Source organism: Rana temporaria, chromosome 5 (genome assembly GCF_905171775.1).
Source record: "Rana temporaria chromosome 5, aRanTem1.1, whole genome shotgun sequence".
NCBI classification, from domain to species: domain Eukaryota; kingdom Metazoa; phylum Chordata; class Amphibia; order Anura; family Ranidae; genus Rana; species Rana temporaria.
In genome coordinates, this window is record NC_053493.1 from 411,915,697 (window position 1) to 411,941,165 (window position 25,469).

At 43.8% G+C, this 25,469-nt stretch overlaps 2 protein-coding genes across 3 annotated transcripts in view; both read right to left on the bottom strand.

Annotated features, from left to right (window-relative positions):
- Nucleotides 1-2,746: 2,746 nt before the first annotated feature.
- LOC120941573 (E3 ubiquitin-protein ligase TRIM39-like) lies at nt 2,747-4,360 on the bottom strand. Its single transcript, XM_040355053.1, has one exon. It carries the CDS (start codon nt 4,352-4,354, stop codon nt 2,762-2,764), a length of 1,593 nt encoding a protein of 530 aa, XP_040210987.1. The 5' UTR covers nt 4,355-4,360; the 3' UTR covers nt 2,747-2,761.
- A 9,216-nt stretch (nt 4,361-13,576) lies between these two features.
- Nucleotides 13,577-25,469, bottom strand: part of LOC120941574 (cytochrome P450 2C29-like) — a 59,635-nt gene continuing 47,742 nt past the window's right edge. For both annotated transcript variants that reach the window (XM_040355054.1, XM_040355055.1), the window contains exons 8-10: nt 20,016-20,203; nt 14,803-14,944; nt 13,577-13,876 (exon numbers count right to left, since the gene is read on the bottom strand). In XM_040355054.1, coding sequence (XP_040210988.1) covers nt 13,680-13,876; nt 14,803-14,944; nt 20,016-20,203 — 527 coding nt within the window. In that variant the 3' untranslated portion in view covers nt 13,577-13,679. The remainder of the gene's footprint in view (nt 13,877-14,802; nt 14,945-20,015; nt 20,204-25,469) is intronic.

A 25,469-nucleotide genomic window follows, 5' to 3' on the forward strand; every position in this document is an offset into this window, starting at 1 on the left:
AATCCATGTTGTCTGCTGCTTAAATAGTTTTTTTCCTGCAAGAACTCATCCATGTGGTCTTTTATTAAACGTTCCAGTATCTTCCCAACTATAGAAGTTAAACTAACAGGTCTATAGTTACTTGGTAAAGACTTTGTTCCCTTTTTAAATATGGGCACCACATTGGCCCTGCGCCAATCCAGTGGTACTATTCCTGTCTTTAATGAGTCCCTAAATATTAGATACAGTGGCTTTGAAATGACAGAGCTCAACTCACCTAGGATCCGTGGATGGATGCCATCAGGTCCAGGTGCTTTATCCACCTTTATTCTGTCTAAATATTTCTGGACCATATCACTTTTGAGCCATTGTGGATTTGGGGCTGTGTCACTCCCACTCCCATTTTGGACATGAGCTCCCCCATGCTCCATTGTATACACAGAGCTGAAGAAAACATTTAATAAATTTGCCTTCTCTTTGTCCCCAGTCACCCACTCTAGATTATTTTGTAAGGGGCCTACATGCTCAGACTTTACCTTTTTACTATTAATATATTTAAAGAATTTTTTGGGGTTTGTCCTACTATCTTTTGCAATCTGTCGTTCGTTTTGAATTTTTGCATCCTTGATTTCCTTTTTACATATCCTGTTATATTCTTTGTAACATTTAAACAACACTAGTGTTCCTTCATTTTTATATTTTTTAAAAGCTACTTTCTTATTGTTTATAGCTTTTTTAACTTTGACCGTGAGCCACATAGGTTTTATTTTTAGCCTTTTAAACTTATTGCCCATGGGAACATACTTTGCAGTGAGGTTCCACACAGTCTTTTTGAAGAATTCCCATTTTTGTTCTGTGTTCATCTGTGCCAATAGTCCCTCCCAGTCCAAGTCCTGGAGAGCAGCCCTCATCCTTGGAAAATTTGCTCTCTTAAAATTTAGTGTTTTAATATTTCCTGTATGTATTTCTTGCTTATAGTTAACATTAAATGAAATCATGTTATGATCACTGCTACCCAGGTGTTCCTTTATCTGAACATTAGTAATAAGCTCTGCATGGTTTGAGATTATCAGGTCCAACAGGGCATCATTCCTAGTTGGGGCCTCAATAAACTGCACCATAAAATTGTCCTGCAATAGGTTTTTAAATTTTTGTCCTTTAACTGTCCCAGAAGTGCCATTAATCCAGTCAATTTCTGGGTAGTTAAAATCCCCCATTATTATCACTGTCCCAGACCTTGCAGCCCTTTCCATCTGTGCAAGGAGCTGAGTCTCCACCTCCTCATTAACATTGGGTGGTTTATAACAAACTCCAATGATTAATTTTGAACTACGCACATCTGTATGCAGTTCCACCCATAATGCTTCAGCCTCATCACACTCTCCATCCACCAGGTTCTTGGGTTGGGAATGATTGCTCGGGTGAAGTCCTTATGTGCTTTCACCAGGAAATTCCTGTACATGTTTCCCCATACTGTTCTGGACATAACACTTACCCCAACCAGAAACATTATTTTATTTAGAGTAGAGAGGATAGAGTAAGAGGGGGTTATAACCCCGATCATTTTTTTTCTTTTCATCTGTGTCCCATTGGGGAGATTTCCCTTCACTTTTTGTCCCAGAGACATTACAGGAAGTGAGAGCAAATCTGTCTAAAGTGAGGGGAGTCCCCCTGGTGGTCACCAAAACTAATGTCCTCATTAAAATACTTTCCCTGTTCTGGTGAAACCCAAAATTTGGTAATCAGGAGAAATAGAGAGGGCGACTCTCCCTAATGGGGGACAAAATAAAAAATAAAGTTTTACCTTTAGTTATACTGTAACCACTTCAGCCCCGGAATAATTTACCCCCTTCCTGACCAGGCCATTTTTTTTGCGATACGGCACTGCATCGCTTTAACTGACAATTGCGCGGTCGTGCGACGTGGCTCCCAAACACAATTGACGTTCTTTTTTTCCCACAAACAGAGCTTTCTTTTGGTGGTATTTGATCATCTATGCGTTTTTTATTTTTTGCGCTATAAACAAAGAAAGACTGCAAATTTTGAAAAAAATACAATATTTTGTAGTTTTTGCTATAATAAATATCCCCAATTTAAAAAAAAAAAACGTATTTTTTTCTCAGTTTAGGCCGATACATATTCTTCTACATATCTTTGGTAAAATAAATTGCAATAAGCATATATTGATTGGTTTGCGCAAAAGTTATAACGTCTACAAAATAGGGATAGAATTATGCCCTTTTTATGATTATTATTTTTTTTTACTAGTAATGGTGGCGATCTGCGATTTTTATCGTGACTGCAACACATTGTGGCAGACAGATCGGACACTTTTGACACTATTAACATTATTACAGCGATCAGTCCTAAAAATAGCCATTGATTACTGTATAAATGTCACTGACAGGGAAGGGGTTAACACTAGGGGGCGATAAAGGGGTTAACTGTGTTACCTAGATGTGTTCTAACTGTGGGGGGAGGGTACTGACTAGGGGAGGGGACCAATCATTGTTCCTATTTAGTAGGAACACACAATCTGTCTCCTCTCCCCTGAGAGAATTGGCATGTGTGTGTCCACCAGATTTTGCACTCTCCAGTTTTAGTAAATCTCCCCATTGGATGCGGAGGTGATGGATGATGGAGGAGACTCTCCTGTGCTGAGATCTACCAGATCCACCTATTGAAGAAATATGTTATCTGTACAAACTGTGTCATCCTATGAACCAGATTGACATTTCTCACCAGATTTCACCAGATTCATCCCAGATTTCCTGCAAAATGATCATTTTACACGTCTCCTGACCCCCCCAGATAGGTTTATACGACCTTCACATACCCATAACCCGGCATGGAGAGGCTCAGTGAAGGTGGTGGTGAAGGTGTGGAGGTGTCTGATCGGGTCACACAGATCATAAAAGGACAGCTGCCCAGCCTCATAATCCACATAGATCCTGACTCTGTTACTGGAGAGATTGTCAGATAACCGGATCTCTTCATTGTCATGTCTTAGATAACACCCATTATACCTCCACAAACCCCAGGACTTGTTATTATTATATCCAATCCCTGACTGCTGTCCTCCCCTCTCTATACTGGGATAACACATCCCAACGCTGCATGTTTCTGCCTCACTAACATCTACTTCCCAGTAATGTCTTCCCGAGGAAAATCTCTGACTGCTTAATACCTGATACCAGGACTGAAATCTCTCCGGTGTTTCTGGACGATTCTGCTCTATATCTGACCAGGATACAGTTTTCATGTCATTTGATATCTGTAGATTATTATAAGCTGTGTTCACATCCAGTAATATGTCTGAAGCTTCCTGTATATTGAAGAATACATATACCCCTTTCATCATATCAGATAACCCTGTGTGTAATATGTGTGAGATTCCAGCCACATCCAGATCCCCTCCATCATGGAGGAGTATATCATGTCTCTCTCTGTCCTCATTATCTCCCTCCTCAGTATCACACAAGTCCCCTGTGTCTGATTCCTGTAGGACAGTCAGTGGGTCAGTCATGTTACACAGCTCCTCAATGTCCTCCATCTTCCTGGACAGACCCTCCTTCTTTATTTCCAGCTGATGGATCAGATCAGACAATGAGATCCGCTCTTCCTGGCTGGAGATGTTCCTCCGGACTCTATTCTCCAGGTCATCCAGATGTCTCCTGAGCTCTATGAACAGGGCAGTGACTCTCTCTGTTAGACTGGCTGATTTTTCTTGTACTTTTCTCCTGCGATCCTGCAGACTCTGGACTCTTTTCTCCGTCTCCTCTCTCTCTGTCATCAGTTTCTGCAGAACATTTCTCAGTTTCTGTTTCTTCTTCTCAGAGGCCTCATCCAGAGTCTCCACCTTATGTCCCTGGTGTTCTCCGGCCAAACTGCAGGACACACAGATACAGGCAGAGTCCACATTGCAGTAGTATTCAAGAAGTTTCCTGTGGATGGAGCATTTTCTGTTCTCCATGGAAGTGGTGGGATCAGTTAGGACATGTTCTGGTGCCTTGCTGTGGACTCTCAGGTGATTATCACACAGAGAAGCTTCACACAGCAGACAGGATTTAACAGCAGGTACAGGAGAGTGATAGCAGTAAGTACAGAAGATTTCAGTCTTCCCTTCTTCCAGCTGAGTAGATCGGAAAGTCTCCACTATGTTACGTAGTGTTATGTTCCTCTGCAGTACAGGCCGATCCCGGAACTCTTCTCTGCACTCAGGACAGGAATAACCTCCAGACCCCTCCTGTGTATTTAACACACGATCAATACAGACCCGGCAGAAGTTGTGTCCACATCTCAGGTTGACAGGATCTGTATAAATGTTTAGACATATAGAACAGTCCAGCTCCTGTCTCAGATCAGCAGAAGCCATCGCTGAAAGCAGAAGAGAGAAATTAAATGAAAAATTCTCCGACAACGAAAATCCAAAGGGCGAATCACAGGGTGGGGCTGAGCTGGCCTTGCAGCTTTTATCTTGAGGAAGTTTGTAGATAAAGAAAATGTTTATAAATTAAAGGGATCTAGTCCTACATTTGTGAATTGATCTCCGCTTTTTCTACATATTGTATTGATTTTAAACTTTAAATTGCATCTGCAGACAAGGCACAAAACTGTCTGCTTGACTCAGAAAGCTGAATAATTGAGGTTCTCAATGGCAGCTTTTTGGTTCTCTTTAAAGCTGAGCTCCATCCAAAAGTTTAACTTCCCCTTTAAGCACTCCTCACCCATTTTTTTTGAGGGGAGCGGGTACCTAGTTTTGACAGGTACCCAGCTCCCACTTCCGCTTGGCCACCAAGGTGACTCCTCCTATCCCCCTCCCTCCCTGAAATCTCCTGGGACATGTCACAGGTCCCAGATGATTGCCTGTACAGAGCCACAGAGCCAATACAGGGCAGTGATGGTTTGGAAAACTAAACTGATTGGTGCTGAGGGGTTTTAGACACACAGTAATCACACCTCCTTGATTAGTGACCACAGAGAGAAAGCTCCCAGTACTGTGGTTATCAGGAAACAGACAACCAGGAAGTGTGGAGATCAGAGAAGAATTACAGCAACTTGAGAGCAAAAATGAACAATGAGGACATGAAAATAGCACTGCATTAAGGTAAAGGAAGCTATTAAGATAAAAAAATGTTTTCCTTTACAAACCCTTTAAACAGAGAGGAGGCAATAATAACAAATTATGGAGGAGGTATGGAGAGGAGGCAGTGAGACCATATAATGATAAAGGAGGTAAGATATGAAAAGTCCATAAAAGCATGAAAAATTTATATGAAGACAATATCAGCAGTAAACCAGAGGAAATATGAGGAGGAACCAGCAGGAGAACCAGCATTGTGTATAGCCAAGATGGCAGCCACTGTGGACAGCAAGGAAGTCACTTATCTGTTTACTTCCTGACTTCAACTGCGTGACATCACATCCAACTACCTAGAGCAGGGGTCCTCAAACTACAGCCCGTTGGCCACATGCGGCCCGCGGAGGACTTGTAACCGGCCCACCCGACCCTGACAGGCAACGCCGGTTACACTGCAGGTTGTAACACAGCGATCCCGCTGTGTCACGGAGATGACAGTGTTAACAGTTCGGGCGCGCTGTGATAAATGTCCCGCCCTCCTCCTCCTAGACTAGCTTGTGTGATAGAGCCAGTGTTCTGTCTATCACACAAGCTGGTCTAGGAGGAGGAGGGCGGGACATTTATCACAGCGCGCCAGAACTGTTACCAACACTGTGAGCTTCGTGACACAGCGGGACTGTCACAGCAGTTGAGTGAGCAGTGAGCAGTGGTACAGTAAGGAGAAAGTGCTGTGAGGGGCTTACAATGATGAGGGAGGGGGGGGGGCTTGCGATGGTGAGGGGGGCTGATATTGATGTAATGATGATGATGGTGGTGGGGGGGGGCTGATGATGATAAAATGATGATGTAATGATGATTATGATGGTGGGGGGGCTGATGATGATGATGATGGTGGGGGGGGGCTTGCAATGAGGGGCTGATGGTGTAATGATGAAGGTGGGGGGGCTTGCAATGAGGGGCTTGCAATGGTGAGGGGGGGGTTGCACTGAGGGGCTGATGATGATGATGTAATGATGATTGGGGGGGCTTGCAATGAGGGGCTGATGATGGTGAGGGGGGCTTGCAAAGCTGAGGGGGGGTTGCACTGAGGGGCTGATGATGATGATGTAATGATGATTGGGGGGGCTTGCAATGATCTTGATCGGCTTGCAATTAATGATTGTGAGGGGGGGCTTTTAATGAGGGGCTTACAATGATGATGGCGAGGTGGGGCTTGCAATGAGGGGATGATGATGATGTAATGATGATGGTGAGGTGGGGGGGGGGGGGCTTGCAATGATCGTTTTTTTATAGTCCGGCCCTCTAACGGTCTGAGGGACAGTGAACCGCCCCCCTGTTTAAAAAGTTTGAGGACCCCTGACCTAGAGGGACTTGCTGCTGTACCACTGACCACCTGGAATGCTACCACCTGATGGACGTTCTACAGCTATGCTTTTATATTTATTTTGCATGTGAGTGCAATATTCTTTGTTTTATGTTTTTTTTTTTTTAAATGCCATGCTTAGATTGTGGGCTTTCTCTCCCTTTCTTTCTTTTTTTTGTTTTTTACATACTGCTGGTTCTTCCTGGTGTTTCTCCCTGGTATAGTTCCTGGATCCTGGTATTCAACGTTACACCCACCTGGAGGGGTCTGCTGTGACACCACTGACCACCTAGTATACTGCCACCTACTGGAGACTTGGCCGGTGTGCTCATATACTCATTTTAATTTTTAATGAGTTTTAAAAAATACAACATTCAGGTAGTGGGGCTATCTGTCCCTCTTTCTTTTCTTTTTGCAGATTATGGAGGAGGTGTGTAGAGAAGGCAGTAAGACTGTATTGTGGAAGAGTTAGGGAGAGAAGTCAGTATCAGATTATGGGGGTAGTAGAGAGGGGAGGCAATGAGACCAGATTATGGAGAAGGTAGGAAGAGGGGGCAGGGCGGAAAAAAAACAAAATTATGGAGGATTTAGAGAGAGGATCCAGTGATAACAGATTATGGAAGTGTAGCACCTGAAAGTGCCCGCTGATTTGTCTTTGGTTCTTTTCCCAGATCAGTCCAGGGGAAGCCAGGCACATGGCACAGTCCCTCATTCTGGCCTAATGGTCAGTCTAGGGCAGCGTTTCTAAACTCCAGTCCTCAAGGCGCCCCAACAGGTCATGTTTTCAGGATTCCCATTATTTTGCACAGGTGATTTGATCAGTTTCACTGCCTTAGTAGTTACCACAGCCGTTTCATCCGAGGGAAATCCTGAAAACATGACCTGTTGGGGCCCCATGAGGACTGGAGTTGAGAAACACTGGTCTAGGGGGTTGTGTTTTTGAGATTTATTGCTAAATACATTTGGATGGGGTGTGGGGAGCTGTGGACTACTCCAGTAACGGTCACACTGACCCCTTATGAAGGTGGTCAGACACTATAGCTGTCTACTATGTTCTTCACCTTTAGCAGCCCCCTTTTCCATAAGCCAAGCAAGCCTACCGATATTCAGTTGACCCCCAGAACGTATACACAATACTATAGTACCTGGCTATCACACCAGGGCATGCACAATCTGAGCAAAGCCAACAAGTAATTGGAGTTGGCAGACTGGCAGAGTGGTTCAATGATAGTCCAGGTAAAGGTAGGCAGAGTTCAGAGAATAGTCATTATCTGATCCAAGGTCATACACAGGAAAAACTAATATAGCAGAGCAGACAAACAGGCAGCTTGATCAGGTAATGCACACGTTATCACTCTCTATCACAAGCACGAGACTGCAGGCTTGGCTGGCTTAAATAAAATCTGGTCTCCGCCCAGAGACTGACCACATTAATCACCTTGCAGGTGGACAGACAGACAAGGAGAATGCCATAGCCAAAACCAGGATGCTGGAATAAGGAGCAGGAGCGCTAGACGCTCCTGACATTAACACTTTACAGTAACACAAGGACATTTCACTTTATCACTACTTCTTAAAACAGTCCCTCTAGTAGAAGCCAAGGGTACAGACAGTGTTACTATACTATGAAGGTTGTCCCATTCAAGCAAGCACTGGCACTGGTGCACAAGGGATAGTACCAGCAATCAGTTACTAGCATCCTAGACTCAGGTCTGTACTCACAATGTCCCTGAATACTTGTCCCCTTCCAATATCAGCCAGACATTTTGTAACTTTCCGCTTGTCACTTTAAACCCTTGTTCAGCACTGACTGACAGGTGGAACCTTTATGCATTCCTCTTGTTTCCCTGGGGAATGTTTTAATCATCAGACACTTCCTCCTTTTTCTAGTTTTGGAGAAAGGGGGTTCTCATTGATTCAGCATTCACAGGCAAGCCAGCCAGCAGTACCTCGTGGGAAGGCGATTGATTATTGAAGGTTTCTAAAGTTTAAACTTGCACCCCTTGGCAAGCGGAGCAAGGTATGCAGTAAAGGTGCATTGTCTATAACAGTATATATTTTTTAAGGCATAAATTGAGTCCATGCTGTTAGTTAAAAGATATGCTGTAGACTATCCAAATCTTTGAACATATAGTCATGCTTCCTTAGATGTTTAATGTTAATTTAGATATGTGCGTAGATAACAGAACCCCACTTTGTAATTCCACATTTGTAATTATGTTGTAACCCCTTTTTGTGATCTCTGTAAACTAATATATTGTATGTCATTTTACAGTTTTCACGGTGCTTAAGGAGTTAAAAGGATTAACCTCTGTGGTGTTCAACCCTACTGCACAGCCAGGGAACAGGGCGGAAAAATCTGTCGCGGCCGAGACTGAGTGCACCGCGCGGGGAGCAGTTCACCCAGGTGCCACAGAGGTGGAGGCGCTTAAGCTTAAGGAGTCCTCCCTCCTGTGTCACGATCTTCATCTTCTCCACCCGGGCGGCTCAGCTGCACACTGTCCTCTCCTCTCCACCTGCCGCCCGGGTGGAGTTTGTCCTGAGGGGGGGCTGTACTAATGGAGGGGGCGGTTTGTGGGTTTGTGGGAGGGTCTGTACTAATGGGGGTGGTTTGTGGGGGGTTCTGTACTAATTGTGGGGGATGGCTTGTGGGGGGGTCTGTACTAATTGTGGGGGAGGTCTGTACTAATTGTGGGGGGTCTGTACTAATTGTGGGGGATGGCTTGTGGTGGGGTCTGTACTAATTGTGGGGGTCTGTACTAATTCTGGGGGATGGCTTGTGGGGGGGGTCTGTACTAATTGTGGGGGGTCTGTACTAATTGTGGGGGATGGCTTGTGGGGGGGTCTGTACTAATTGTGGGGGATGGCTTGTGGGGGGGTCTGTACTAATTGTGTGGGATGGCTTGTGGGGGGGTCTGTACTAATTGTGGGGGATGGCTTGTGCTGGGTTCTGTACTAATTGTGGGGGGTGGCTTGTGGGGGGGTCTGTACTAATGGGGAATGGCTTGTGGTGGGGGTCTGTACAAATGGAGGGGGTGGTTTGTCCGGGGGTCTGTACTAATGGATGGGGGGTCTCAACTAATGGGGGGTGGTTTATGGGGGGGGTCTGTACTAATTGAAGCGGGAGGTTTGTCCTGAGGGGGGGTCTGTACTAATGGAGGGGGGGTGGTTTGTCCTGGGGGGCAGCAGTGTGTGTGGGCTGCCGCTGCGGGCAGCATCTGAAGGACGAGTCCACGCCGCACTCACCACACAGCCGGCACTGACCTCGAGCATAGTTTGGTAAAGTCAATATAAACCCAAATCCAACCACCAAGCTGATAAAAACTTTAACATGATAATGTCGCTTAGAAAGCCTTTTTTTTTTTTTCAACAACAGCGCTGTCACACTTTGCTATGCTGTACCCATACGAAATTGTTCAAAGTTTGCATAATAAACTAAAAAAGACCAAATCTTTTTTATTTTTTTTGTAGCACTATCCCCGAAAGAGCTGCTGGTTTGTTTGGGTGGCATGTTACCTCATGGCTCCTCTGCCGTCTTAGGGGTGTATGGTGCATATAGCAGTAATGGAATGTCCAGGACAGGTGTCTTTTCTGTGCTCTTTATTACCCAGCCGGGTAAAAACAATAAAACTTGTGGTGAAGAAGGTAGAGTTGAAAGGAGAAGGAGAACAGCAGATTCAGGCGTAGCAATAGGTAAACAGTCCTGCTCCCACGTGTAACACTTCTTGCACCACTCCTGCTTGAGTAGGAATAGCGTACCTGGACAGGCCTCTCTCACTGACCTGGCAGCCAGAGTATCGCTCGAACTTTTAAGGAAAAGTCTTTGCCACAGACCCTCCTGCAATGAACTGGAACCTTTAAGGAAAAGTCTCTGCCACAGACAACCCTGATTGTGGTTACAGAGATGAACCTCCTCGATAGAATTACGCCTGGATCTCCTTCAAGTTGCTTTCAGGTACCGACTGACAGGTGACCAGCCTCTTAGTGTCCGGATACCTCGATCCCCGGTGGTTTGTCGAGACCCTATTGGATCGCCAGCCTCTCATTGGCTCTCCTCAGGTGGACTCCCCACCGAACAGCTATGCCGCTTGGGATCTTCAGGATTGGGAACCCAATCGACCACTGGGCTCCCTGCCAAAGCTCAATTGTTCCGGACCAACATGGTCCCGGAACCAGGAACACCGCGTGGCACCATTGATTACACAAGGATTTAATTATTATGATCAATTACCATTGGCTCATCTTAAATAGATGGTACCTGACACCATATAAATCTCTAAAACATACCCTTCCTCAACACCCACTTGTTGGAGGTGAAGAGCAGTGGTTCTCAACCCTCTCCTCGAGTACCCCCAAAAGGCCTTTTTGCAGGTTTTCCTTTATCTTGCACAGGTGCTTTAAATCAGAGTCAATGGCTTGGTATTTTGGTATTTTGGACAGCCATTTTATCTAAGAGAAATTCCCAAAACATGGCCTGTTGGGGGTACTTGAAGACAGGGTTGAGAACCACTGGTGTAGAGAACAGGTTGGGACCCTCTACCACATTTTATAGAGCGGCAAAAATGTAAACAGTATCTGGAAATTAGTTTCTAACTTTGTTTCTACACTTACAGGAAATCAAATTCCTCTTACACCAGCAATGGCTCTATAAGGAATGGACTTAACTATATACCCTACAATTTTGGACAGCAGTAGCCAATATCTTGATTACCGTAAGACTTACTATCACCTCACTATGGAAATCCAATGATGTCCCCAATCTTTCCGGAGTCATCGCTAGAGTAAATAAACAAGCTCAGGTTGAGTTGTTGATAGCCTTTAAAAATCTTTCTGTGGTTAGATTTAGGAAATAATGGCAAAACTGGATCTCACACCCTAGAGCTTCTAATTATCTTAACGATTCTATTAAAACATTATAATGCTAAAATTATTAGGCTATAATATGAGGTTCTATACTGTTTATTATCTTAGTTGACTTCCTCTAATTCCCTAACCTTTACCTAAATGCTTTAGGAATACTAGGGTCTCTCTTTGTACCGTACCCGTTTACAGTGTGCCCCCAATGGGGTAAACAGGTTATGTAAAACTATACACGAGAAATAAATATGATGCTTTTTATAATGGGAATTATCAGGTATGATTTCAAATATTCTGATTACTGTTAAACATATTGGTAAATGTTACGTAACCTAAAGGTTACTGAAAGGAAATAGTAGGTATTCTGAACGACCACCCTTCTTGTAGGTACACCAACAGGGCCATCAGATATCTGGAGACACCGAATGAAGGAGACACGAGAGGCAGGTTATACATTCGTAAGCTGTCTGAATTATTGTAGCTCGTGTCTAAGCTTTTATTCAGTTACAAAACAAAGAAAGGCGTGATTATGAGAAGGCATAGGTAGGCATACTTGTCCTTCTACTTACACAAGCTTATTCTATTGTGCAAAGTATCATATGACTTAAAGTCTTACAAGTTAAAATAGACAACATGAGGAGTAAACAATAACAATTTCAGGAATCGGCTGACCACAGCCAACCAAACTTCCTGACTATGTGCACACCGTTTTATCGCAAACAATATATATTTACTTAATCAGCAACATTTTTAACTTCAGAGGCGCAGTTCGTATATATTAGATTACAAAACACAATGGGCTTGTTACATGATCCTTTTAGGTACTACTCCATATATTTGATTTCTTTCCCATATTGTTTTTGTTATACGGAAAAATGTAATAAAAATGTAATGTTAAAAAAACTGCCGCGCTATACAAGTTATAATGAAGTGCAACAACACATAAAATGACGAAAGTCAATCCAAAAAAAAATGTCCAAAGGAAGATAGGTGATAAAGTCTTTAAAATCGTGTCCAAAGGATGATAAATGACCATACACCCAAGTGCACCTTTCACCGTGATAATACAAGATGTACTCTTACCGGATCTCTAGACGCCACATTATAGGAGTCTAAACAGACAGCGAACAGACCAATTCACAAAACATGGAGGATCTATCCATTTGGACATAAGTGGGGATAGTGTCACGGCTGACCATGCTGGTTCTCACTCTCTCATAGGTGTCATGTAAAGAAAAGAGAGAATGTCCACATAGTGTAAAACCGTATGGTGGTTTTATTAAAGCGTTGCTGAATAACTTACACAAGTCCAGTAAAATGCGGCATATAAATGAAAAGTTTCCCAGGTTAAAATCTGCAGATCAAAGATCAGGCTGGCATGGTGTAGTAGGACATAGACTCCACCCTAAATGTTTCGTCATATGTGACGTCAATCGCTTCTCGGTTTGAGAATTTATAATTCATATATGTGTATATTTATCTTGAATACAATTATATTGTATTTTATCTTTACTTCCGCTTCGGCTAAAGTCCCATTTATTATGGGGGAGTATCTCCTTTTTTGATTCTATCATATTAGGGATGTTGGCAGGTTAACTGGGTTTAGCTGGAAGTACCTTTCTTATATCTGTGTGTGACGTCATAGGGGCATTATGGAATCTATGTCCTCCTACACCACAACAGCCTGATCTTTGATCTGCAGATTTTAACCAGGGAAACTTTTCATTTATAAATGCCACATTTTACACAGAATGTGGACATTCTCCCTTTTCTTTGTATGACACCTGTGAGAAAGAGTGAGAACCAGCATGGTCAGCCGTGACACTATCCCCACTTATATCCAATGGATTGATCCTCCATGTTTTGTGAATCCTATAATGTGGAGTCTAAAGAACCAGTAAGAGTACATCTTGTATTATCGCGGTGAAAGGTGCACTTGGGTGTATGGTCGTTTATCATCCTTTGGAAACGATTTGAAAGACTTTATCACCTATCTTCCTTTGGACATTTTTTTGCATTGACTTTTTGTCATTTTATGTGTTGTTGCACTTTACTATCACTTCTATAGGGTGGAAATGTATGTTTTTTACACAAACTGTTCTGTTGTGTGATTGCCAGATGCTTTTTGGTCACTTATGTTTATTGTTTTCACCTGCGCAATACCAATATCCCACATACCATTACTAATTGTTAATGACAGCACTTCATATGTGTTTTGTATGTATGTAACTATTTGTATGTGAGCGGGACCCAACAAAATTCATTGATATTGTTATTAACTAAACTTTTTAGACAGATTATAACAAAACATGTTAAAGTTTTAATTGTGTGTTTATATTATTATACTTGTGTATTGAAGTCCGCCACAAAGAAACCCTAAGATGCTCTTTTCATAACGAGTTACTTAGTGGGTAATGCTCGGGGCACGGCACACAGCTCAGCATCAGAAATAATGTCACGTTTATTAGCATTCAGCCATTTGGCGTCCCGACGCTCAGTTCCCGGGGGCAGCTTGAAGGTGAAATTCTGTAGCATAGCTGAGAGGAGTAGGAAGAGCTCCATTCGGGCCAAATTCTCTCCGGCACAAACACGCTTTCCTGTAGAAGAGTTGAGGGAAATGAGGCAGAACTATAAATCTTACTGCATTTTGTCATATTTTATCAAACGCATCAAATGATTTGCCTAGCCCAAATCAGTAACACTTATTTATAACTAGTGTTATTCTGTTATTTGTCAGTAATATTTCGCACAAGCTTGAAGATCAGCGCAGGACAAGAACTGAGGAGTGAATTCCTGGATCTATATATGGAATCTGGATCCACCAAATCTTGGACAAAGCCCCCTTTTGCGTTGATCCTCTGGTTTCCTGCACAGCAGTGTTCTCCACTTAATCATTCTCCTAGATTCTCATAGTTGGATGGCCATGTCTTGGTAGGCTTGCAGTTGTGCCATACTCTTTCCATTTTCAGATGATGGATTGAATAGAGCTCCGTGAGATGTTCAAAGCTTGGGATATATTTTATAACCTAACCCGGCTTTATCCTTCTCCACAACTTTATCCCTGACCTGTCTGGTGTGTTCCTTGGCCTTCATGATTTCGTTTGTTCACTAAGGTTCTCGAACAAACCTCTGAGGGCTTCACAGAACAGCTGTATTTATACTAAGATTAAATTACTCACAGGTGGACTCTACTAATTTGGTGGCATCTGAAGGCAATTGGTTCAACTAGATTTTAGTTAGGGGTATTCGGAGTAAAGGGGGCTGAATACAAATGCACGCCTTACTTTTCACATATTTGTAAAAAATTTGAAAACTATTTTCCTTCCACTTCACAATTGTGTGACACTTTGTGTTGGTTTATCACATAAAATCCCAATAAAATACATTTACTTTTTTGGTTGTAACATGACACAATTCGAAAAATTCCAAGGGGTATGAATACTTTTTTCAAGGCAATGTATTAGCGAGAAGAAATTGTTCACTCCAGTCTGACACTGACAGAATAATGTTGTGGATTTCTCACCTGCTGAGAATGGCATGAAGGCCACCCGATTGCGGAACTGACCCTGCTCATCCAGGAAGTGCCCGGGGTTGAACCGTTCTGGTGTCTCCCATTGAGAAGGGTCATTAAGCACCGATGTCAGGAATGGAAGGATGATGGTACCCTGGTAAAGGGAAGAGAGAGAAACTATTGTACACGAGTAAAAACACATCATACAGGCTCAGTGCCAATTACATCATGTCAATGTCCGTAACAAGCTAAATACACAAAATTTGACTTATTTATCTAGCAGTAAATGTTGGAATAACTAGGAAGAGTATAATAATCCGGAGTAAATACAAAGTATACATGGGCCCAAACAGGACAAGAAACTTGTTCCTTATTGGCTTTTGTACACTGTGGTATCCGGGTAAGCTACTCATCGATCATGATCTACCTGTCAATTGCAACCGTCTGACAGGCAGACAACGACCGTGATGGTGCCCGTGATGGCAACCACGACCACGCCGCCACTCCTGACCACCACTGCCACATCTCAGATAACAGCAGCATTCTATATTACAGTCAAGGCAAGTGCTAGGTTAGGGGCGGGCCAGACGGGAACAGGAGAGACCACACCAATCAGCCAGCCCAGCAGATCCCAGGGCTGTGTCTGTGTAAAGATGAAGTGATGTAGATAAATATGAATAATCGTTGCGATAATTAAACAATGTCCTTATAAACAAATAAATGATGAATAGTCCAATCTATAGTGAATATGAACAATATAATAGTCCAATATATGTGAATAAAAGGCGAGATGCTATAGACAGAAGCTCTTCACTTTGATCCACCTCTGTGCATGTGACAAATTACTCCTTGTGCGACCCTTCACCGGATGTGCCCTTACCTTAAAGGGGTTGTAAACCCTTGTGTTTTTTCACCTTAATGCATCCTATGCATTAAGGTGAAAAAAATTCTGTCACTGACCGTCCCCCCCAGCCCCCCCATTTTACTCACATGAGTCCTGTATTCCCCTGTCGGAGACATGCTCTTCCTCTCTGCCCGTTGTCTCGGCTCTCGAGTGGATAGCTTGATAGCAGCGCAGCCATTGGCTCCCGCTGCTGTCAATCAAGTCCAATGACTCGGGAACGTGTCCGCAAGGTAACGCCTGGGAGAGCATTTCTCCTAGAGGGGGTTATAGGTTGCTAGAAGGAGCTACCAGCGCCGCTGGGGGACCCCAAAAGTCGAGGATCAGGGCCACTCTGTGCAAAACGAACTGTACAGTGGAGGGAAGTATATGTTCGCTATTTAAAAAAAAAACAAAAAAAAACAAAGCCTTACAAGCACTTTAAGGATTAATAAAAAAAATGTGTAACGGTGGTTAATCCTTTGGGGTATTCCCTTTTTTTGTTCCTCCTTCCTTTGGTATGTATCTTAGGCAACCGATTCTACCATGTAATACTCTTTTCTGATAGTCACCAGAGGAGGTATTTTATGTAAATAACCCTGTGCTGCCAGTATACGGTATAGCCGCGAACAGGGTGGTTGAAAAAAGCAAAATGGGTGTGTAAGTGTAGTGCTTAAACAATACAAAATGTGATATCCAGTATTGTATACAATAAACAAATGACACAATTAATAATAACTAGCAGTAACTAAATGATGATGGCTCACTGTGACATAAACAATCAAATATAGTGTACCAAAAAAGAATGAACTAAAGTCCATAAATATTGAAAAAATGAATAGTCCACCAAGTGCCAGGAAAAAATGAAATAAAGTGTAAAATTGAAGAAGGGGAAACAACTTCCAAATGTTTCTTGAAAATACAAAATCGTGACTTCTTGTGCAAAGTATAATGACCCACCACCGGTAAGTGTGAGCTTACCGCAAAGGATGGACTCAGGGGGACTTATGTCTCCGTGAATCAAAACGAGCATGTATGGAATGAACCAAGATGTCGATAACTGGGAGAATCCTAGTTAGATGTACACCATGACCTCCGATCATCGATGGTAAAGTGCAGCAAAACATATAGTGGAAATTGATGATGGATACCGAAACTTGTTCTCAGTGAATATCAGCAATATGAGGAGATGGAAAAGGAAAATGGCCACATAGCATGATCTCGTTTTTAAAATATATAAAATATTTATTACAGCTATTGCACTTACATGTAGCTGAGATAACAAACGCTTATATATACAAGTGAGGCGGCAGTGGAGTCCTCCCGACACGTTTCGTGTTACAACACTTCATCTGGGGTCAAAGGAGGCCAGAGGAGGTCTTACATCACCCACATGCATTATATGTTATATATATATATATATATATATATATATATCTCAACTCACATTTTCCATATTAAAAACAGCCTGTGTGCAAACAACCTGTGTGGGGAGACGGTGGTTTCACCTGAGATCTGGCTCTGCAGCTCTGGTCGTTTTTCCAAATACTTCCTCCTACGTCAGCCCTCCAATCTCCCCTACTAGTTTCGTCACAGCCTCGTGACTTCCAACCATATCTCCCAGAGGAAGTCACGAGGCTGTGACAAAACTAGTGGGTGATGTGAGAGGAGGGCACTGGTGACTATCAGTAAGGAGTATTACATGGTGGAATCGGTTGCCTAAGATACATACCATAAGGAAGGAGGAACAAATAGAGGATTAACCACTGTTACATGTGTTTTTATTAAGCCTTAGGGTAAGGGCACATCCAGTGAAGGGTTGCACTAGGAGTGATTTGTCGCATGCACAAAGGTGGATCAAAGTGAAGAGCTTCTTTCTATAGCATCTCACTTTTTATTCACATATATTGGATTTTGTATTTTTCATATTCACTATGGATTGAACCATTCATAATTTATTTGTTTATAAGGACATTGTTTAATTATCGCATTGATTATTCATATTTATCTTCATCACTTCATCTATTTATTTACATGCTGCTTATGATTGGGAATCCATGTGGATTTTTGAGCACTTGCACTTTACTGAGGATCGGGAGATTGTACTGACCATCCACATTAGGAGGGTCACATATCACATTTATTGATTATTTATGTTCACTTAGCGCTGCACTCATTTGGTACCGTATTTGCTGGCGTATAAGACTACCTTTTATATCGTCTTATATGCCAGGTCAGCTGCTCGGATGCCTGCTGGATGTGCGGTATAATGGGAGGGCCCGTGGAACCCAGAATTTCTTAGAAAGTATGAGATACCCTTGCTTTAGCTCCCCATGCACCTCTTATGTCTAAATCACCCTGTGTCTATTAGGGACATAGGGTGACTGAGAAAAAATATCTTGGACTTCTTCAAATGGGACAGTACTATTCATTAACAATCTCTCAAGAAATATAAGGATGTTATTTGGGCATTCCAGGAAGTTCAATGTAACAGGCCGACTGTCTATTGGTTAACGATGCTAATGTCATCACCCCCAGACACCTGTTTGTTGTAATGTTAATGAATCCAGACTAACTTCCAAGGATCCTTTCATGGGGGCTTGGGCCAATTGACCCTGTATTGTATTAAAAAAGGATTCCTGTGATAATGTGTATTAAAGTTCAGGAGACAGCAAGGCTGCTAAAAGGAATTAGGTAATTATCATGTTAATTAGGTCTGGTCACAGGTGTATTTCCAGAGTAATATGATGCACCTCCTTTTTTGGTGCATAAAACTTGTAGTCTTTTCAATAAAGATTGTCAGTCCTGCTTGAAACCTCAAGACAGAGCTTCGTCTCGTTATTGAGGGAGAATTATTCTTATGGGTCTTGTTCGCCTGACTGGAGTGTCGGTAGCTGCCTTGGTGCTCAGAAAGGGAATGTCCTAAACGGCTTTAACCCCTTTCATACACGGGGTGTCAATACATGCGGTAATACTGTATGTAGCTTCGGCTACATACAGTATATACTGCTTAGCTAATCCCGGCGAGCGATGTATTCAAATGAATACAGAACCTGCTCGGATTGGAGTAACAACCTCTGCCAATCCGAGCAGGCTACATACAGTAGCCTGCTCGGATTGGCTTTGAGAGTCAGAGAGGCGCGGGCTGATGTTACAGCCTCTGCCAATCCAAGCAGGCTTTGTATTAATTAATAGAATACATCACTCGCTGTGATTGGCTCCAGCAAGAAGGAAGAAGAATATGGCTCCAGCTCCAGCAAGAATGAAGCATATGGCTCCAGAAGGAAGAAATATGAAGTGATGGAAGCCTCGGAAGGGGGGGTCATCATATACGGTAAGTACAGGCAAAATAATCTTTAAAAAAAATGTAAAATTAGGGGGTCGTCTTATACGCCTGGTCGCTTCATGTTTTCACACACATCAAAACACATGGTGCCAAACATCCAGGGCGAATTTCTAGAAGGGTCGGAGATCCCAGATGAAGCTCAGGTTGATCGGGCAAAACATGTCAGATTACACGACACCCTGTGAGTGACTCTCTGATGTCACATCCTATGCAGCTTGCCAGACCTGCACATGCTCTATGGACTCCTCAAGCACCCAGACATCCATCTTTAATCAGGCGCATTCAGCCACTGCTCCACGAGACTTAATCTGAACAAGTGGTGAATGATCTTTCTCTCTGTGAAGCTCCCCATGCTGACTTCAATCATGTACTGACCCCAGGAAAGTCATTGCATCAAGGCTGGGTGAGTGGACTTCTAGCACTTTTTGACTTTACATCTGGCTTTCCTTTGGATGAGTTCTATATTGAAGACCTCCCAGCCATTGTCCCTGGCTCATGAAGAGTCACCTCTAGACAAGGGTGCTACATTACATACTGCGGACCTCTGAATTGAGCAGTACTTGCTACTGTCCCCTAAACTTTTCAAACCTTCATTTTTAATGGGGCCATGCTAGGTTATCTCCTAAAAGAAAAAAGCTATGGGCTGGTGACCTTTGATCTATTCTATGTCGTTCAAGGAGATCTCCACCTCTCCAAGTTTGCCTACCCCTGCTGTAGTAAATTACATTCTGCTAAGGGTTACATTAAAAGAAAAAACTCAGAATTAACAAGCTGTATGACATCTAAATGGTAGCTGGTCACGTGCAGAACAAGAAAGCAGTCACTTTTCTGGCTGCCAGAAATACAGAAATGTGCCTATACTCCCATACCCTACAACTTTCCCTCGATACAGATGCTTGTCCTTTTTTTTCCCATTTTTAGTGGCGTTTTATCGCCATTTCCCTTATTATCTGCACACTCTGGCACAAACATGGGCTGACGTATGTCATAGTCTTATACCTTCGGGAGGGTGTATCCACGGAACTCGATGTCTTTTGTCACGGCGTGAAAGAGAGCAATTGGTGCCAAATCTAGGACTCTCTGTATTTCATGGATGACGGCGTTGGTGTATGGCAGTTGTGGTCTGTTTTCAATCCCAGGTAGATGCAATGACTGCGTCACCTCATCAATTTCTTGTTGAACCTTTGCTGAAATATAAAGGGAGTCACCTGTGATTTTCTAAAACTTCTATGTTAAAGAGAATTGATAGACTTTTTTGATATGTACATTGTGATTGTGTGCTCCATTCTGGAGTTTGTTTGCAAATGCTCACCACTACTAGCTGGAAAAAGCAGGGGAGCACAGTATTGGAATGTTAGGAGATTATGGAATAATTATAGACAGTGTGAGAACCACTCATCCTATTCAGTCGCCCAGTACTTACCAATAATCAGTTATTTCAATCATTTGTCTCCATGCAATCATCAAGCAACTACTCATCTCCTGCAGTACTGTGCAGTTGCCGGAGACAGTCTCAGGATTTTGCTAGGCTAAAGAGACGCTCAGAAGAGACATTTGGTGGTCAATGAAAGATGTGGCCTGTGGGTTCCATAAAACATGTAGGTTGGGGTAAATTGAAGTATTCGGGATAACTTGGAGGAACTCAGGGTATTTGTGAGCAACTCAGGGTATCAGGTGGAACTGCGAATAAATTGGGGTATTGGAATGAACTGTGAACAACTCGGGTATCGAGAGTAACTGTGAATACCATGGGGTATCAGGAGTAACTGAGTAACTCAGGGTATTGGAAGTAATAGTGGGTTCGGGAGTAACTGGGAGTAGCTGGAGTACTGTGAGTAACTGAGTAGCTTGGAGTACCGAGAGTAATTTGGAGTAAGTGGAGTACAGTTTCCAGTGACCCAGAGCAACTTGAAATAAATTGGAGCAGTTCAGAGTTACTTAGAGTAGTCTGGAGTAACTTAAAGTATTGGGGTAAATAGGAGTAACTTGAAATACCATGGTAATTTGGAGTAGCTTGGGCCTAGGGATCAGTGAGACAGGAGCAAAGAAGAAGAGAAGGATTATCCCTTTAGAACAGCAGGTAAGATGTCCAACAGGATTGGGACCCAGTGCACATCTTGCTCCATGTATGCTTTCCTTGAAGAACCGTTCAAGAGCGAATACTGCGAGATGTGATCTAGTAGTTTCTCTGGAAGCCCTGATCCAGGTTCTAATCAGGTGGCAACGGTGAGAAGCATCGGCAAACTGGATAGGACCATGAACATTATCCAACAGGTGCTGGTGGGGGCCAGTAGAGAGGGGGTGGGGATATGGAGGTACAGAAGCTAGAGGTAGGTAGCTGGGTGACAGTTAGGAGGGGTAGAGTGAAGAGCCTTAGGCAAGCTAGTCCTGAGTTGGTACACCCCAACAAATATGCCAAGTTGCGTGATGTTGGGGATATCGGCTCAGGGGTGGCATTGCTGGAGCAGCTTCCCTCCCCTAGCTGCAGGGGAATGACTGCTTGGGTAAAGAGGGGGCAAGGATACAGGCAAGGTTAAGCATATTCTGGTGGCAGGGGACTCAATTATTAGAAGGATAGATAGGCCAATCTGTCACAAAAAACACAATTGCTGAACGGTAAGTTGTTTACCAGGCACTTGGGTGTGGCACATCACGAATCGGGTGGACAGATTATTGGGTGGGGCTGGGGAGGACCCAGCTGTCATGGTACATGTTGGTACCAATAACAAAGTTAGAGGAAGATGGAGCGTCCTAAAAAATTCAGGGACTACATTGAAGAGAAGGACCTCCAAAGTGGTATTCTCAGAGGTACTACCTGTACCCCGAGCCACGCCAGAAAGGCTGGGTGACAAAGGGGAGGGTTCAGAGGAAGGGCTAGCCAACAGTGAGCAGGGGTCAGAGGGTACTAATAGAGGCATTAGTGGTAATATAATACCTAAACCCTGGGGGGAGTGGGTTGACAAAACATAATTACAGCCTCTAAAAAAAATAATAATAATAAGGAAAGAATTTGTACCCGTACAAAACCTATAGGCATGATCACAAATGCCAGGAGCCTAGCTAACAAATGTAGGAGCTGGAGCTGCTGGTACATAAGGAGGATTTGAACTTTGTGGGTGTATCAGAAACGTGGTTTGACAGCTCAGCATCTATCCAGGGGTATTCATTGTATCAAAAGGGACAGGGAGGGTAGAAGAGGAGGAGTTTTCCTCTATATCCAAAAATGATTTGCTAGTGAACGTGAGGGACGACATTGCAAATGACGAAAGGGGGAGGTAGAGTCCCTGTGGGTGGAGCTTCAAAGAGACGAGACAAGTGGGAAATGAATAGTGGGGGGTATGTTACAGGCCCCCTAATCTGAAAGATGAGGAGGAGTTGGCCCTCTTATAATAGTTTGAAATGGAAGCGAGGCAGGGCAATGTTATCATAGTGGGGGACTTTAACTATAGAAGATATCGACTGGGTGGAAGGGACAGCTAACTCTTTAAAGGCCCGTCATTTCTTAAAGGTCTTACAGGACAACAATTTCATGTCCCAATTGGTGGATGCCCCAACTAGAACAAATGCTTTTCTAGATCTATTAATTACAGATAACACAGATCTGGTCACAGGTGTGGCGATACGGGCCAACTTCCAGTGATCATAGAATACTTATATTCAGCATAAATCATAGGAAAAGAAGGCACGCTAAAAGAGCCAACCTTTCTAAACTGTGCTCAACACTACAAGATATTAAATGGGACCAAATCCTAGAAACAGTGAACAATGGGGAAAAATTGGAGTGCTTTAGGAACATATTAAATAAACAAGGTATCAATAAGTGTATTCCAATGGGTAATAAATATAAATGTAGTGCTACCCCTGTGAGGGCCGCTTGTTGAACCTGTACCCCACTGTTTGCCACGACCATGCAAGTCCTCTGACACCCCGGGTTCAGACATTTTCAATAATATTCAAAGAGTTAAAGACACATACAATGTAGGTGCAAAAGTTGAACCAGGTTTACTGAAAAGCTATGAGCATAAATCCCCAGTGGTCCAAAGTTGACCCCTGAGGAAGTTTCGCATTAGCAAGAAAACAATAATAGCAATGATTTAAAATAGCGACACAGAACCAATACTGATTGTAGAATATAAAGATTTCTTTAAGCAACACTCTACTGAAACCGACGTAAACAGGCAGGAGGAGGGCAGAGGGGTGACCACTCTTGTGTCAAACCACTCCCTTCTCAACCTCAACACCAAAGGCCAAATGGAGCAGTAAGATATAACAATGTCCTTACATTGCAAAGGAAAATGCAAGCGAGCGAATAGGCTGGCGAGCAATAAGAAGGGGGTGGGACTTCTTCATTTCAATGTCCTTACATTAATAGAAATATTAACTCTGGAATACTTAAACGCGCTCAGTCAGCAAATAGAGTGCTGGGTATAGGCACTTGTACTGATGTTACTAACTGAACAGTCCCCTTAGGGCAGTGCTTCTCAATTATTTTCTGTCATGCCCCCCCCCCTAGGAAGAAGAAAACATTTTGCGCCCCCCCCCCCCCCCGCGCGACTGTAAATAGTATCATTTGTCTATAAAATTGTTATAAGTACACCTCTGCATAACACCGTATCCTTATTAACGTATAAGAGAATAAAAAAAGAAAGAAATGTGGATCAATTTACAAAAAAGAATACGCCTCGCTACATACGCCTCGTCATATGTCCTCGTCTTAGCCTTCGGGAGACTTTCTGTTATCTCCTTCTCTCCTTCTCTCTCCGCCTGTCTTCTCATCCCTGTTAAATTTTTTTCCATGATGTCACTTGAGGGTCTGCTACACTTCGTATCTACAAAGAGTCACCCGGGCGGGTTTGGCCAATCAAGATAGAGCATTATGTCATTGTCTATCCAATTGGGTCTGTTCTCCTCGAAAGGGTCACGTGGTCCTCCGCGTCGGGCTGCTACTGGGGCTGGGCTGGGACAATCTCAAGTGATCGCGCCGCGCTGCTCCCTCTCTCTGCAGTATGCAGTATTTGCCGAGGTCAAACGAGCCCCCCTTTACGGAGCCTCGCGGCCCCCCAGGGGGGCGCGCCCCACTATTTGAGAAGGACTGCCTTAGGGTAAGGTGACCAGATTTTTAAAATGAAACATATTTTTTCTTTACTAGTAATGGCAACAATTAGCAACTCTCTGCCCGTCGCCGCCGCCTCACAGCCTCTTTTTTTTTTCTTAAAGTGTATTTTGTGCGTGTACTCGAGAGAGGAGCCGGACTGCAGGAGTTGGGAGTAGGCAGGCCTCCCCCAGAGGCAATCTGCCACCTTTCTCCATGCCCCGGGTGGCAATGGCGGGTGTGTGAGGGGGTCCTCCCACACAGCCCGCCCTACCTGCTCCGCTTTGAAGCCCAACGGGGCAGAGGGACTCCCTATAAGGGAGTGAGAGGATTTGCCCGCTCAACCAGCCCCGTTAGTCCTTCACCTCTCTTTTTTAGAGACCGCGTGGTCAAAGTGCGTGCATGTTAACCCAATTTCGAGTGCGTGTAAGTGTGGTGGTTTTTGTGGGAGGGGGGTGGGCGTACTAAGCGCAGGCTTACCTCGCATAGCACACCCACCGGGAGCCGGGCTGAGACCACCAAACTCAATTCACATGTCGCCGAGACCGGGATCCGAACCCCTAGCTGCAGAGGTAAATGGCTTATCAGCGCAGTGCCTCTTAAGTCTTACTCTTTGGGCCCCGGCTACTACTGGATGGGGAGCGGAGGAAGATCACTCCGCCAGGCAAGGCAAGGAGATAGGCAGGTGGCTGGCCAGGATTTGAGCCAAGGCAGAAGAACATGCGAGCGAAGCTGAATGGGCATGCACCCGAAACTGAAGAAATATTCCCTTCGCTCCGACCAGCACATGATCATCAGAAAGGGGCACAGATAATGGGAAAAATACAACCCCCCTAAGCTAGTAGGCACGGCGGAGCAGGGGGGGGGGGTGTAATTCTATTTTTTTTTTTTCATTTTAATTCTGCACTGATTGTCTTTGAAATTGCCCCTGCCCCCTATTAAATCCATTCTGGGGACAAAACCAGGGACAGACTTGGTCCGGGGACAGTGTCCTCAATCAGGGGACTGTCCCCTGAAACTGGGGATGTCTGGTCACCCTACCTTAGGGGGAGAAGGATATGTTGTAGTCTCTCAGAGAAGAAAGAAGCATCAGCTAGACCTGGAGCCCCGTGATCGGTCCCTGGAGCTGAAGAACGGGGAAGCTGTGTGTAAACACAGCTTCCCCGTTCTTTACTGTGGCGCCGTCATTGATTGTGTGTTCCCTTATATAGGGAATCACAATCGATGACATCACACCTACAGCCACACCCCCCTACAGTTAGAAACACAGATGAGGTCATACAAAACCCATTCAGCGCCCCCTTGTGGTTAACTCCCAAACGGCAATTGTCATTTTCACAGTAATCAGTGCATTTTAAATG

Excerpts from the sequence above, each read along its gene's own strand:
- LOC120941573 (XM_040355053.1), bottom strand. The coding sequence starts at position 4,354 with ATGGCTTCTGCTGATCTGAGACAGGAGCTGGACTGTTCTATATGTCTA.